Source organism: Anomaloglossus baeobatrachus, chromosome 5 (genome assembly GCF_048569485.1).
Source record: "Anomaloglossus baeobatrachus isolate aAnoBae1 chromosome 5, aAnoBae1.hap1, whole genome shotgun sequence".
Classification (NCBI taxonomy): domain Eukaryota; kingdom Metazoa; phylum Chordata; class Amphibia; order Anura; family Aromobatidae; genus Anomaloglossus; species Anomaloglossus baeobatrachus.
In genome coordinates, this window is record NC_134357.1 from 534,842,093 (window position 1) to 534,858,395 (window position 16,303).

Here is a 16,303-nt window from a genome sequence, read left to right on the forward strand (position 1 = left end):
ACACAGAGAAACAAACAAACAACCAAACAAGGCACAGAAAACATCAGCTGGCAAGGCTCTCTCAGAGTTCAATAGAAACCCGCCAATAACCCAGTATCTACTCACAGTGTACCTCTTGCGCGTTGAGGAGAGGGGAGATCAGATGTGGGGAGCATAAAGAGAAGAATAAGGTTCAACTCTTACCTGGCCAGGTGTTTCTGGTCCCCACGTCTGGTCACCTCCTCCTCGGCTTGGCAAGACAGTTCACTGCATCCTGGGATTACAAACACGGGTCCCTGTTCGGGCGCCAGATAAAGATAATGTTAGGTTGACCTAACAGTCACAGCTGTTGCCAGCGATGTCCGAATGCAGAGAGGGTACCGGTGACCCCCCCCTCTGCTACTCCGTCTCAATGAAAACAAGCGAACGCCGTTATACACATAAGACTGGAGATGTGCGGCTCCGGATAGAAAGTGTATTGGTATTGTTTACATTACAAAGTTATACAAAGTTGATTAGGGCGTAACTATGCAACATACATATTCATTAATCTACATTCATTAAGGCGTGGATTGCATATTCCCAGCAAGAGAAATTAATATAATGACTTATACTCCCATAACAAGTCAAAACATTCTGCGTCCTTGAGGTTGGTCTCACAGTTTATTACGCAAATAAGTCAGGTTTGGTCTTGCCAGGGAGAATGAATTTCTATTATTTTCTAAGTCAGTGAAAAAGGTTAACTCTTTCCTCACACTGTGCGCACTGTGCGGATTTTTCTCAAGAAATTTCCTTGAGAAGAATTTCTCGAGAAAATTTCTTGAGAAAATGAGCATGTCCATTATTTCCGCAGGTACCCTGCGGATTTTGGCAGTACAGACTGCAAAATCCGCAGGGAACCACCCGCGGGAAAATCGCGGCAAAATCGCGGCTATTCCGCGGTTAATCCGGGGCAAATCCGCATGCGGATTTGGTGCGGATTTTTTCCGGAGGTCCGGAAATCTTTCATTCCCAGAAGTTTCTCAAGAAATTTTCTTGAGAAACTTCACATTTCTAGTGCGCACATAGCCTTAAGGCATCAACTACTGAGGACTCTGGATATTGATTATTTTTCTATCTACTGGATAATGAGGTACAAAGATATATTTGTCCTGTAACATGAAATGGAGGCAGCTGTATGTTCCTCTTTTTCCTCAGATAAAATAATAGATGCTTTCTTACCTCACATACATGGAAGATGTCTTCTCTATGTTTTCATCAAGAATGTTCTTTTTGTTTTTACTAAAATTGATAATTATTTTCTTTACAATCTTATTTAAACTTTTTTTTTGTGTAAACTGGCTGTGAGGGCACTTACCTCATTGCAGCCATTTGAAGTACCGTAGTTGAGTGGAGGAGTGAGAAGCAAAGTCCCCTTTACTATCACATCTGAGTCACGAGTGCAGCGAGTAGCCAGTATTTATATGATCCATCCAACATCTACACATTTTATCTGCAGTAATTGTCAAATTCTGAGGTTCTATATCATTTTACATCGTCATCTTCTCCCCATTCAGGTCCCTACAATATCGAATCTTCTCAATGTAGATCTTCTATATAAGAGAATTCTCCTGATTGACCCGTCAAGGATGGATAGGGACAGGGACAAGATGGCGGAGAGGATATTACACCTCACCCTAGAGATCCTCTTCCGGCTTACTGGAGAGGTGAGAGATTCTGATGATTTCACACCACATCATTCTTATCTATGGGAGTAACAGATGGACAGAACTGGAGAGGTGAGGACTCTGGAAATGTCTGTAGTGAGATTTATTACTGTGTCTCTCCATAACCAGGATTACACAGTAGTGAAGAAGACCTCTAGTGAGCACTGTCAGGACCCTGTGTCTGAGGGATGGGGAAGATCCCTGAGCCCAATCACGGGGCCTCCACCTCACCCCCTGATACATGAGGACATCAATGACCAGAAGATCCTAGAACTCACCTACAAGATGATTGAGCTGCTGACTGGAGAGGTGACACTGCTGGGAATGCTGGGACATTATACAGTAATGCTAAGAAGGGATCGGGGGATGACAGTATCATTGTATGTGTCAGGTTCCTATAAGGTGTCAGGATGTTGCCGTCTATTTCTCCATGGAGGAGTGGAAGTATTTAGAAGGACACAAAGATATGTACAAGAATGTCATGATGGAGTTTCCCCAGTCCCTCACATCACCAGGTATTAGATGGGGCTAAATACACACTACCGATAATTATCTGTATATAAGGAATGAATTCAGTCCCTGTATGTGTTTCCTCCAGTTCTATCCAGTGAGAGGACAACACCAAAGAGATGTCCCCATCCTCTTCTTCCACAGGACTGTAAACAAGAAGATCCCGATGTTCCTCAGGATCATCAGGTAGATGGAGAGAAGGTGTCATGAAATCTCCCTATGATGTGTAGATGGCTGTGAAGGTCTTGTACTTAGTCTTGTTTTATCCACCAGTATTATATGATTTATACTTGTGTAATGAGAACAGTGGAGATGGCAGGATTAGAGCTGATCATAGATGTGACCATGGGCGTACCCAGCGAGGGGCGGGGGGGATCTGCCTCCTCCTAGAAGCAGGGGCATGCACCTATTATGACCTGTCTCTGTCAGGTAGCGGATGTGTCAGGCCGCGCGGGTGGTAAGGAGAGGACAGGGCGGCATGGTGCATCGGCACCAGCCACCCACCAGTACCGCAGGGCAGGCTGAACGCTGCTCCCGCAGCCGCTCCTAGTAGGAGCTGTAAAATCCCGTTCTTAGTGCCTGCTGGCTGCTCTGCACTGCAAATCATCACAGCAGGGACTGGACTGGAGTGATGACATTGACATCATAACTCTGTGCCCCGTTGTGTCGAGTCCTGCAGTGCAGAGCAGCCGGCACAGTCACAAGCTGGGGAGACTGCTGGGAGGCTGAGCTGCTGCCACAAGTAAAAAAAATGTAAATATTAAATGAGACAGTCTGGGGGTCTGGTGAGCTGTTGTATATGATTGGGGGGCTGAATATGGGATCCCTATGGAGGGCCTTATATGAGATACAGCCCCCCATATGGCTCCTATCATGTGAGCTCTATGGAGGGGCTGTATATGATATGGGAGCCCTATGACATGGGAGTCTGTATATGAGACGTATATGAAAGACAGCTACTGTTGAACGATCTTTTAGTACCCTTCGAAGGGTAAAGACCTGGCTCAGAAATACAATGGGAGAGGACAGACTGACTGGGTTGTGCTTGATGAGCGTCCATCGGAAATTCTTCAAGGAAAATCGGGACTGGATTGAAACAAAAGTTTTGAACAAGTTTTCTTCAAACCCAAGAAAAATTATATTAGTACAAGACATGTAATCAGAATAAAAATCTAAATTTATTTGCAAGCAAATAATTGCAATAACTAATAAAGCACTGCTATAATTACATTTGATTCTCATAAAATTTCCGTTTCATTCACCTTTTCCGTTCCAATATTTTACAACCTGGGCGACCATGGATTGCCCCCGAACCTAGTTTTGATCCTGTGTACGCCCATGGATGTGACTTCTCCATCTGTCTATGACTTTTACAATATTTGTTTCAGGGTAAAGATCTAACCCATATTAATACTACAGAGACTTATGTGAGGGGTGATGAGTGGTGTAAAGAGGAGAATCCTACATATGGTTACCCAGGTGAGTAGTAATCACTTAATTCTAAATGTCACAGATTCTTTTGGTCACCGGCTGTGCCTGCTTTATCTGTGGTGTAGCTCGGCCATAAGTGATCTCCATTGTCTTAAACGAATACATGCTCTTCCACCTAAAACTGTCCCTGTTACTTTGGGCATGACTGAGACCAGTTTTGTCAAGACTCAAAAGGATCCACGCAGCCCCCTGGGATTAGAAGATGCAGACCTTTTCCTGCCCAGATCTCTAAACTACAATGAGAAATTAACTGCTTTGTAGAATGTGCTGACAACGTAGAAAATCATGTCAAGAAAGATTTAATTCGATTCGTATGGTGGGCCTTGCTTTTAACACGAATCACCATTCCATGTGCAGTGAGAGCTGAGTATGAATGTTTTTTCAATCTTTACTTTTTCTTTTATACTCAAATCTAAACAGTAGAAATTGAAATACAGGAAAGAGAAACCAAATACCTTCTATTTAAACCCTTCCCCGACCTCCACTCACTCAGAAAATGTTATTTCTAGATGTTGTCTAGTTACATTGTCCCTTGCAGATACTAGTGAAGTAATTGGATCTACACTTAGGACATTTAGAATATTTAATATTTCCGATCTTCTGCATAAAATTCTGGGACGGTGTAATCTGTGAATAATCCTAGATTGAAACATTCTCTCATTCAGCGTAGAGAAGAGAACATTAGCAGAATTTACAATTACAGGAATAGCTTGACTTACAAGTTAAATTTGTTCTCTGACGAAGCTCTTAACTCAATTTGCTCTTATGTCAAATTAAATTTCCCCATTAATATTAATTGAAATGTTATAATTCTTTCCAGCCCCTACTTATGGCCCCCATCCTGGTACTGTACATATGATCCCCCAACCTGGTACATGGCCCTCATGTTGGTATATATTATTCTCCATCTGCTACTTATGATCTCCCATCCTGGTACATGGCCCCCATCCTGGTACATTGCCCCCATAACGCTGTACTCTTAAAAAAACTATTATACTCGCCCACCTGTCCCCGTTAGTGCGGCATCCTCACCTCATGCAGTCAGATGCTAAGCATGTAATCAGCCCACCCACATGATCTTTTTATATGTCTCCCAAAATCTAGTTAGAATTAAAAAAAATAGATGATAAAAATTTTCCAATAAGTTCTAAAGCTGACTAGCAGATGAACCAAAAGGTAGGCTATTGGGAGGAAATTAGCTTTATTCCTCCCAGCAGATTCCGGCTTTCAGTCATACAGATATACGTGGCTGTCTTCAGTCACTCTCTGAGCATTGTGATGGGTTGCTTTAACCCCTTCTCAACATATGATGTACTGGTACGTTATATTTTGAGATGACTTGCCAACATATAATGTACAACTACATCATGCAAATTTTCTGTGCACAGGAGTGGTGCCAAGTATCTTTGCCTGCTTCATTATAATGAGTGGATCTTTTCAGGGTTTTATCTGAGTCATGCCATTTGAAGATTTAGAAGGAAACCCTGATATAAGTGATCAGCATAGGTCACTCAGGTCACTGTGTTCATTGATGTCCCCTGAGGTCAGGTTACCTGCAGTCACAGGTGGAGGGCCGTTTGAACCTCCAGCTGTGGTCGCAACTTACCTGAGTGACGTCACTGCTGATCACTGCTCAGTCTGCTTGAAGTCTGCAGCGGGTGGTCATGTTCCATGATCGCACGCACTGACTTCAGAAGTAGCAGAGCTGGAATCGTCATTGGACCTCGTGTGGATTACGTCGGACCTGCAGGGTTTTTTGAGGGGTTAATAAAGTGGTGAAAGAGGGTGCTTTTTGTCTTTTATGTCAGTTAAAGGATTGTTTCGGTGTTTGTGTTTACTTCTTTTCACTTACAGATTAGTATTACAATCATATGAAAACGTTTGGGCACCCCTATTAATGTTAACCTTTTTTCTTTATAACAATTTGGGGTTTTGCAACAGCTATTTCAGTTTCATATATCTAATAACTAATGGACTGAGTAATATTTCTGGATTGAAATGAGGTTTATTGTACTAACAGAAAATGTGCAATCCGCATTTAAACTAAATTTGACCAGTGCAAAAGTATGGGCACCTTTATCAATTTCTTGATTTGAACACTCCTAACTACTTTTTACTGACTTACTAAAGCACTAAATTGCTTTTGTAACCTCATTGAGCTTTGAACTTCATAGGCAAGTGTATCTAATCATGAGAAAAGGTATTTAAGGTGGCCACTTGCAAGTTGTTCTCCTATTTGAATCTCCTATGAAGAGCGGCATCATGGGCTCCTCAAAACAACTCTCAAATGATCTGAAAACAAAGATTATTCAACATAGTTGTTCAGGGGAAGGATACAAAAAGTTGTCTCAGAGATTTAAACTGTCAGTTTCCACTGTGAGGAACATAGTAAGGAAATGGAAGAACACAGGTACAGTTCTTGTTAAGCCCAGAAGTGGCAGGCCAAGAAAAATATCAGAAAGGCAGAGAAGAAGAATGGTGAGAACAGTCAAGGACAATCCACAGACCACCTCCAAAGACCTGCAGCTTCATCTTGCTGCAGATGGTGTCAATGTGCATCGGTCAACAATACAGCGCGCGTAGCACAAGGAGAAGCTGTATGGGAGAGTGATGCAAAAGAAGCCGTTTTAGCAAGCACGCCACAAACAGAGTCACCTGAGGTATGCAAAAGCACATTTGGACAAGCCAGTTACATTTTGGAAGAAGGTCCTGTGGACTGATGAAACAAAGATTGAGTTGTTTGGTCATATAAAAAGGCGTTATGCATGGAGGCAAAAAAACACAGCATTCCAAGAAAAGCACTTGCTACCCACAGTAAAATTTGGTGGAGGTTTCATGCTTTGGGGCTGTGTGGCCAATGCCGGCATCGGGAATGTTGTTAAAGTTGAGGGTCGCATGGATTCAACTCAGTATCAGCAGATTCTTGACAATAATGTGCAAGAATCAGTGACGAAGTTGAAGTTACGCAGGGGATGGATATTTCTGCAAGACAATGATCCAAAACACCGCTCCAAATCTACTCAGGCATTCATGCAGAGGAACAATTACAATGTTCTAGAATGGCCATCCCAGTCCCCAGACCTGAATATCAGTGAAAATCTGTGGGATGATTTGAAGCATGCTGTCCATGCTCGGCGACCATCAAACTTAACTGAACTGGAATTGTTGTGTAAACAGAAATGGTCAAATATACCTTCATCCAGGATCCAGGAACTCTTTAAAAGCTACAGGAAGCGACTAGAGGCTGTTATTTTTGAAAAAGGAGGATCTACAAAATATTAATGTCACTTTTATGTTGAGGTGCCCGTACTTTTGCACCGGTCAAATTTAGTTAAAATGCGGATTGCACATTTTCTGTTAGTACAATAAACCTCATTTCAATCCAGAAATATTACTCAGTACATCAGTTATTAGATATATGAAACTGAAATAGCTGTTGCAAAAACCCAAATTGTTATAAAGAAAAAAGGTTAACATTAATAACGGTGCCCAAACTTTTTCATATGACTATAGGTGCGGGTCTCATAGACACCTCCCATTACTAATCTAGGGCTGTATGGCAGTTGGGGGCTGACATTAACCCCTTATTATCCTGATTGACACCGCACCAAGGCAATAGCAAATAGCCAGGTAAAGTGTCTGGGTGGGATTGTTGCATCTAATGGATGCAGCAAACCTGAGCAGCTGCAGGCTGCTATGTTTAGGCTGGGGGGCAATAGCATATTAAAATTTGGGTGGACTGCATGCCATTTTTTTTTAATTATTTGTATAAAATAGTTAAAAAAAAAAGCCACATGCGATTCCTTTTATTTTAATACACAGCTAAGATAAGAACACAGCTGGGTGCTGCAGCCTTTAGGCGGATATTATATCTGTGCTGGGTATCATAATATGGGGGATCCTATGCCAATTTTTTTATTATTATTTATTTTTACAAAAAAATTCACAGCAAGAGAGGGCAACACTGTTTACCTGCGCAGGCCACAGAAACAAATGCACTCAGCCATTAATGTAGGCCTTGTACACTAGGGTGTCCGTTCCTGTGTGGTGCACTTATATAGTGCTGGGCAGCATACCTAGTCTAATAGTATGGGTGTCATCAATAGGCTGTAAGCCAGACACTGTGCACCTACATGTACATGTGTGAACGGAGCCCTATACAAGCCATTTGTGTGCAATTTTAATACTAAGTAATCACCCCCTCCATGGAGTGGCAGTGTGTGAGTGGTTGCTCCATCACTGTTTTGCACTTGTTGCCTCCATCTTTATTAAGGGGTTTTGCTGAATCCTGTGACTGCATTTGTTTCTGTTGCCTGGGCAGGTAAACATTGTTGCCCTCTCTTGCTGTGCATTTTTCTAAATTTTTTTGAGAAAATTTAATTCCCCTTTGTGTGGTTTAGCAATTTATGTGTACACCACGCCATAGATGCACATAGTGTCTGTGATCGGAAGCAGTGAGACAAGCTGCCACTTAGCATGGGGGCGCTTTCTGACTGCAACCAATCACAGTCGCCGGTGAGCGGGGGAAGTAGTATGTATGAAGCTAATGAGGGAAGCAGCGGCCGTGGGAGCAGTTACAGCCATGCCGGAGACTGGTAAGTATGAAGTGCTTGCTCCTATCCCTTTTTACCACCATTTGTAAGCGCCGGATTCTGGTCCCCAGTACCATTTTTATTTTTTAAAATCCAATTAGACCCTCCGACCCCGAGTATCTGCGAGTCAAAGGCAGGAACATGACCTATAACATAAATGTATTTCATAGGTTGTGAAAGAGTTAAGAGCATTAAAATTATAAGCTAAAAAGTTGCTCATTTTTCAAAATTTTTCAGCAAATTTCCAATTTTCATTGACCTGAATTTACCACTAACATGAAGTGCAACGCATCACGAAAAATCAATCTCAGAATTACTGAGATATTTTTAAAGCATTTCAGAGTTTTTACCACGTAAAGTGACACTGGCCAAAATGTAAAAAATTGGATTGATCAGGAAAGTAAAAACAGAGTTTGGTGGTTAGGGATTAAGCAAGCTCTAAAATTTTCACTGACAGCTGGCTCAGTGTAGTTCCAGATGTGAGTCAAAGGACCTGGAAATCCTGGCACTCCTCTATGACTGAAAGTCAGAAGCTGCTGGGAGGAATAAAGTTAATGTCCTCCCAGTAGCTCAGCTTTCAGTGCTGTACAGGGTTGCTAATTTGACATTTTGCTTTTTACTGGTCAGGTTCTCAAAAAATTACAGCCAATATTTTTTATAGACTAATTGGAAAAGCACAATAAATCATTATGATTATAACTGATACATCGCTACATCCCATAATTCTGATATGAACACATCAGCTGCATTCACTTTAAACTGTAAAATTATAATTACAGGCATAATCATTGGTTATGTACAGGGCAAAATTGTGTTTTATTTTTACGGAGTGTCTTAGAATTTCTGGAGGGTTGGCAACACAAGTGCCGTGAATGGTCAGCTTTAGAATGCTATTAACTTGCTGTTTAACTCTATATCTGCAGGTTAATAGCCTTTGGGGACGTGACAAGTTCCTGTTAGTACAGAAAGATCTTTGTATGGTATCTGACTCTGGCTTGAATTTGACTATCCATTTGCCTTCTGATTTTGCCCCTGATGTGACTTCTCGGTATTGATCCAGCATGGTGACCCCTCTTGCTTCTGGTTTGCTCTTCCAGCCAGTAGCCCTTTTGTGGAAGCAATCCAGTGGACCCTGCTGTAAGTCCAAATCTCTGTACAGGGGTTAAAGAGTGAAGGCCAAGGTACCTCTGGAATTGGACAAATGGGAGTGGCTTGTGTAAAGCCTTTTTAACGTAGCCAGTTTCAGATAAATCATATAAAGATAAAATGCAGAGAAGACTAAATAATTGTTAAAAATCAATTTTATTACGTCATTCACACAGAGGCCTCCATTGCGCTCCTGTGCAAGCACACTTTCATCTGCCCTACTGAGGGCAGATCAAAGTACTGTAGTTCACATGTGCGGGCGGTCTTTCACCTTTCCTTGCGCTTGCGCATTACAGTACTTTGCTCTGCCCTCAGCTGGGCAGATCAAAGTGCGCCGGCGCAGGAGTGCAATCGAGGCCTGTGTGTGAATGACGTAGGACGTCAAGATGGAGCAGGCGTCGGACCGAGAGCAGCAACACCCATTGGACCTGACCACCCCTTAGGTGAGTATAATAAAAGTCTTTTTTACGTTACACAGAGCAGCCTGGGCTCTTATATTCAGTATTCTGGAATACTGTATACTGTATAAGAGCTTACTGGTGGTGGCCGCAGCTCATAAGGGAAAAACCTGGTGACAGGTTCCCTTTAATAACAAAATACAGTACATTGCATATAAATAATCATGATTACCAGTAAAGGAGAGTAGTGTCAGTTCCCCGATGCGTGTTTCAACGCTATGCCACCTTCTGGTGGAGTGGCCACCAGCACCACATTTTATCCTTTTAAAGAAGAACTCTCCAATAAAGGGAGATGACTTATATGTGTACTACTGTACGTAATACATTGCGAATTGCTATTGACGTATGTGATCACCGACGCGTGCCTCGTCATATCATACCAAGGCGCATCAGGGATGACCATGAACGTGAGGACCCGAGGCCAGTAACGCCCAAAAGTCATGTGAGCGGGAGCCGGGTCAGGTAATCACAGCATCATCCAGGCCAGGACACATCTGTGCACATTCACACAAATTGGTGTGTATTCATTATACCAGGGTGAGCACCAGAAACGATATAGGTATATATGAAATGCTTCATTACAGAAAAGGGTAAAACTTATGGATGGCAGCATTGGAGCATAAAAGTGGTTACAGACATTGCAATTGACATCTGAATAGATAACAGAATTATTAAAGTGCAAGTGATAATAAATATATAAGAAATCCTATAACAGCCAAGGCTAGTTAAAGGCTCTACTTATAAATAGATAAACCTATAATGGTGCGAGTATAGGAGCCGAACAAAAATTAACTCCCTCATGACCGGCCGATTTTGCTCTTTCCGTTTTTTTTTTCCCCGGCATTCTTCTGAGAGACATAACTTTTTTATTGTTCAGTCAATATGGTCATGTGAGGGCATGTTGTTTGCAGAATGAACTGTTCTTTTAAAGGAAACCAAGAGTTTTACCATATAGTGTTCTGGAAAACGGCAAAAATATTCCAAATGCGGAAAAATTGCAAAAAAAAGTGCAATTGCACTATTATTTTTGAGATATTTTATTCAGTGTTCACTATATTGTAAAATGGATGTGTCACTGTGATGCCTCAGGTCGTTGCAAGTTCGTAGACATTAAACATGTATAGATTTACTTTTATCTAAGGGATTAAAAAAAAAAATCAGAAGTTTGTCCCAAAAAAGTAGCGCACGTTTTTCGCGATTTTCCACGATCCATAGCCTTCTCATTTTTTGAGATTTATTGCTCAATAATAGATTCTTTTTTGCATCTCGAGCTGACGTTTTTAACCGTACCATTTTTGCGCAGATGCTACTTTTGGATCATTGGTTATTTAATTTTGCGCAAAATATGTGGCAACCACAAAACGTAATTTTGGCGTTTGGAATTATTTTGCCGCTACGCCATTTACCGATCAGATTAATTGATTTTATATTTTGATAGATTGGGCGTTTCTGAACGCGTTGATACCAAATGTGTGTACATTTTTAATTTTTTTAACCCTTTTTAATGGGGCGAAAGGGGGGTGATTTGAACCTTATTTTTTTAATTTTATAACTTTTTTTTTTTACTTTTTTTTCATTTTACTAGGTCTCCTAGGGGACTATAAGGATAAGCAATCTGATTGCTCATTCATTTTTCCCGATCAGAGCACCATTGCTCAGACAGGGAAAAATGATCATCTCCTGTAACAGCCAGTACTTGGCTGTTTCTTTACAGGACCTTAGTCATGTGAGCACAGGAGTCATCACATGACCCAGTGCTACCATGGCAACCACCGGAAGTCACGTGATCATGTCATGTGACTTTCTGTATTGGCCTGTAAGTAAATTTTCAGCGTAATCGCGGTTAAAATGGAGCTATCACTTATTGACAGCGCCATTTAAGGGGCTTAAAGGCATGGGTGGATAGCCATTCCACTTGTGTCTGGCAGGCACACGTCAGCTGTATAAATCAGCTGAGATGTGTGCCGATCTCCCCCTGCTGCCAGCAGCAGGGGGGAGATTAACACTGTGACCGCTAGGACGTAAGATTACTGCCCGTGGTCATTAAGGGGTTAAATAAATACATTTGTGTGATTATAAAACATACATATATACATCCTATAAAGACGATAATAAAATACATTACATAGTATATAAAATATACAATACATAAAATAAAATATATTATATTCAGTATATGAGTATTAAGTACAGTTAGGTCCAGAAATATTTGGACAGTGACACAAGTTTTGTTATTTTAGCTGTTTACAAAAACATGTTCAGAAATACAATTATATATATAATATGGGCTGAAAGTGCACACTCCCAGCTGCAATATGAGAGTTTTCACATCCAAATCGGAGAAAGGGTTTAGGAATCATAGCTCTGTAATGCATAGCCTCCTCTTTTTAAAGGGACCAAAAGTTATTGGACAAGGGACTCTAAGGGCTGCAATTAACTCTGAAGGCGTCTCCCTCGTTAACCTGTAATCAATGAAGTAGTTAAAAGGTCTGGGGTTGATTACAGGTGTGTGGTTTTGCATTTGGAAGCTGTTGCTGTGACCAGACAACATGCGGTCTAAGGAACTCTCAATTGAGGTGAAGCAGAACATCCTGAGGCTGAAAAAAAAAGAAAAAATCCATCAGAGAGATAGCAGACATGCTTGGAGTAGCAAAATCAACAGTTGGGTACATTCTGAGAAAAAAGGAATTGACTGGTAAGCTTGGGAACTCAAAAAGGCCTGGGCGTCCACCGATGACAACAGTGGTGGATGATCGCCGCATACTTTCTTTGGTGAAGAAGAACCCATTCACAACATCAACTGAAGTCCAGAACACTCTCAGTGAAGTAGGTGTATCTGTCTCTTAAGTCAACAGTAAAGAGAAGACTCCATGAAAGTAAATACAAAGGGTTCACATCTAGATGCAAACCATTCATCAATTCCAAAAATAGACAGGCCAGAGTTAAATTTGCTGAAAAACACCTCATGAAGCCAGCTCAGTTCTGGAAAAGTATTCTATGGACAGATGAGACAAATATCAACCTGTACCAGAATGATGGGAAGAAAAAAGTTTGGAGAAGAAAGGGAACGGCACATGAGCCAAGGCACACCACATCCTCTGTAAAACATGGTGTAGGCAACGTGATGGCATGGGCATGCATGGCTTTCAATGGCACTGGGTCACTTGTGCTTATTGATGACATAGCAGACAAGAGTAGCCGGATGAATTCTGAAGTGTACCAGGATATACTTTCAGCCCAGATTCAGCCAAATGCCGCAAAGTTGATCGGATGGCGCTTCATAGTACAGATGGACAATGACCCCAAGCATACAGCCAAAGCTACCCAGGAGTTCATGAGTGCAAAAAAGTGGAACATTCTGCAATGGCCAAGTCAATCACCAGATCTTAACCCAATTGAGCATGCATTTCACTTGCTCAAATCCAGACTTAAGATGGAAAGACCCACAAACAAGCAAGACCTGAAGGCTGCGGCTGTAAAGGCCTGGCAAAGCATTAAGAAGGAGGAAACCCAGCGTTTGGTGATGTCCATGGGTTCCAGACTTAAGGCAGTGATTGCCTCCAAAGGATTCGCAACAAAATATTGAAAATAAAAATATTTTGTTTGGGTTTGGTTTATTTGTCCAATTACTTTTGACCTCCTAAAATGTGGAGTGTTTGTAAAGAAATGTGTACAATTCCTACAATTTCTATCAGATATTTTTGTTCAAACCTTCAAATTAAACGTTACAATCTGCACTTGAATTCTGTTGTAGAGGTTTCATTTCAAATCCAATGTGGTGGCATGCAGAGCCCAACTCGCGAAAATTGTGTCACTGTCCAAATATTTCTGGACCTAACTGTATATTGTATTGTGCAAAATAAAGAATTAGTGATAAAAAAAAGTCAGAATTGATATTTAAGTATACAGAGATAGATATTTATATATATATATATATATATATATATATATATATATATATATATATACACACACATCTGTATACATCTCTATATATATTTCATATATATATATATATATATATATATATATAAAACTAATGCATATTATATGCGTGCCCGATAAATGCATACACATTCCTTTGGTGTACTATAAATTAGCTGTGATGAAGAAAAAGTGCAAATGATGATAAAAAAAGGGAAAATAGAGAAACTGAAAAACATAAGATACATAATAATTACAGCTTTCTTTATAATAACTTTTTATGTGCATAAATATATACACATGCACATACACATATGTGGCCTAAATAAAAAAAGGGGAAAGAATATATATGAATAAAAACTCTTGAACTGTTTTTGTCTTAGTAAATAATTATATTTTGCTCCATAACTTGCAATTTCTATGGATAATTTTAAAAAATGTTAGAGAAATATAATTTTAACGGATATTTGATTTAACAAATATTCTTTATTCTTGGCAGATAACTATACCAGGAGATTAGATGGAAAACTGACATCTTCAATTTTTACATCAGATGACCTTAATATCACACAAGATACAACTGAAGTGAATGTCATTATTCCAGATATCCTATCATCCCTTCATAGCAAAGATATATCATCTGATTGGGTTAAACAAGGCCTATGTTCTGATTTATCACAGACTGTTAATAATGTTACAACTCACAAAAGATACATGAAAAATCAAACCACTCTCATAGCAAAGAAGCCATTTTCAAGGGTAGAATATGGAAAAAGTGTTGCACATCAAAAAATTCATACAGAAGACCAAAACATTTCTTCAGAGTGTGGGGGAAATTATGAGCAGATATCAGGGCTTTTTGGACATGATAGAGTATTTACAGGAAATTCATGTTCAGAATGTGGGAAACATTTTGTAAAAAAATCAAAACTTGCTATACACCATAGAATTCATACAGGAGAAAAACCATACACGTGTTCAGAATGTGGAAAATGTATGGCAGATAAATCCCATTTTATTAGACATCAGAGAAGTCACACAGGGAAAACACCATATTTATGTTCAATTTGTGGGAAATATTTGGTAGATAAATTCAATCTCCTTATACATCAGAAAATTCACACAGGGGAAAAGCCTTATTCATGTTTAGAATGTGGGAAATATTTTACTTGCAAAGCATATCTCGTTAGGCATCAGAAAATTCATATAGGGGAGAAGCCTTTCTCATGTTCAGAATGTGGGAAATGTTTTGGACGTAACACAAATCTTGTTAGACACCAGAAAATGCACACAGGGGAGAAGCCTTTTTCCTGCTCAGAATGTGGGAAATGTTTTGCACATAAAACAAATCTTGTTGATCATCAGAGAATTCACACAGGGGAGAAACCATTTTCATGTTCAGAATGTGGGAAATGTTTTGGAAGGAAAACAAAGCTCATTTCACATCAAGGAACACATACAGGGGAGAAGCCTTTTTTATGTTCAGAATGTGGAAAATGTTTTTCAAATCAATCAAGTTTTAATAAACACCGTAAACAGAAAGCTCACTAAGGAGACAACATTTTCATCTTCAGAATGTGGAAAAATGTTTTATAAAGAAAACTCCGATTATTTCTTATTGAAGGACTCACATGGGGGGAAGCTTTTTTCATATTAAAAATGTTGGAAATGTTTTGTACATATAGAATATCTTGTTAAACACCAGAAATTACATAGAAACCTTTTTAATGTTCATAATGAAATTTTTTTCCTCACAGATGCCATCTTTATAAACAACAAAAATCTCCCATGGGGAGAAGCCATGTAGAAGATAAATGTTTTACTTGAACTTCAACTTTTGTTGGACAGCAAGAAACTCTCACATGGAGAGAAACCATATATTATAACAAACTGTACAAGAGATACATAAGAGAGATAAAGTAAAGACTTAATTAAAAGAGAAAGGGAACTTAAATTAGAATTAAAAATATATGCAGTTACTAATAGATGTCTAACATAAAAAGCAATCTTTCTGATCTGCCATTCATTGCATCATTTTTCAATCAAAAATCTCTGTGTGAATAAAGTTATTTTAATTACCTAAGTTGCAATAATAAAAATGTTCATATTTCAAATTACTATTAATCTATACGATTCATTCTTTCTTTAATTCCTCCAGAGAAGATCGGGTACATACATAAATATTTGTCCAGACTCCACTGAGGTTGTGCAGTTGTAAGCACAACACTGCAGACAAATAATGGAGAAAACTAGGACTTACTGCTCCACCTGCAGAACCGAAGATAATCCGCTCTCAAGGAAAACCAAAAATAGACTGTGCACACAAAGAACCAGGATCCATATATTCCAAAATATCACACAGGGAAATGCCCCTAAAAGTAGAGCAATGTTTTACTTGACAAACCTATTGTTACACCTCGTGGATCCCCTGTTGCAAGGAATGATGTGGTCTCCCATTCCTTGCCTGCCACGAGCCCTCCTGCTCAGCAGCGCCAAA

General features: G+C 39.9%; 1 protein-coding gene across 1 annotated transcript in view; it reads left to right on the forward strand.

Annotated features, from left to right (window-relative positions):
- Positions 1-16,303, forward strand: part of LOC142312172 (uncharacterized) — a 197,891-nt gene that overhangs the window by 6,234 nt on the left and 175,354 nt on the right. Inside the window, 4 exon segments of the mRNA XM_075351075.1 lie at positions 1,536-1,685; positions 1,815-1,994; positions 2,077-2,200; positions 2,284-2,381. Coding sequence (XP_075207190.1) covers positions 1,536-1,685; positions 1,815-1,994; positions 2,077-2,200; positions 2,284-2,381 — 552 coding nt within the window.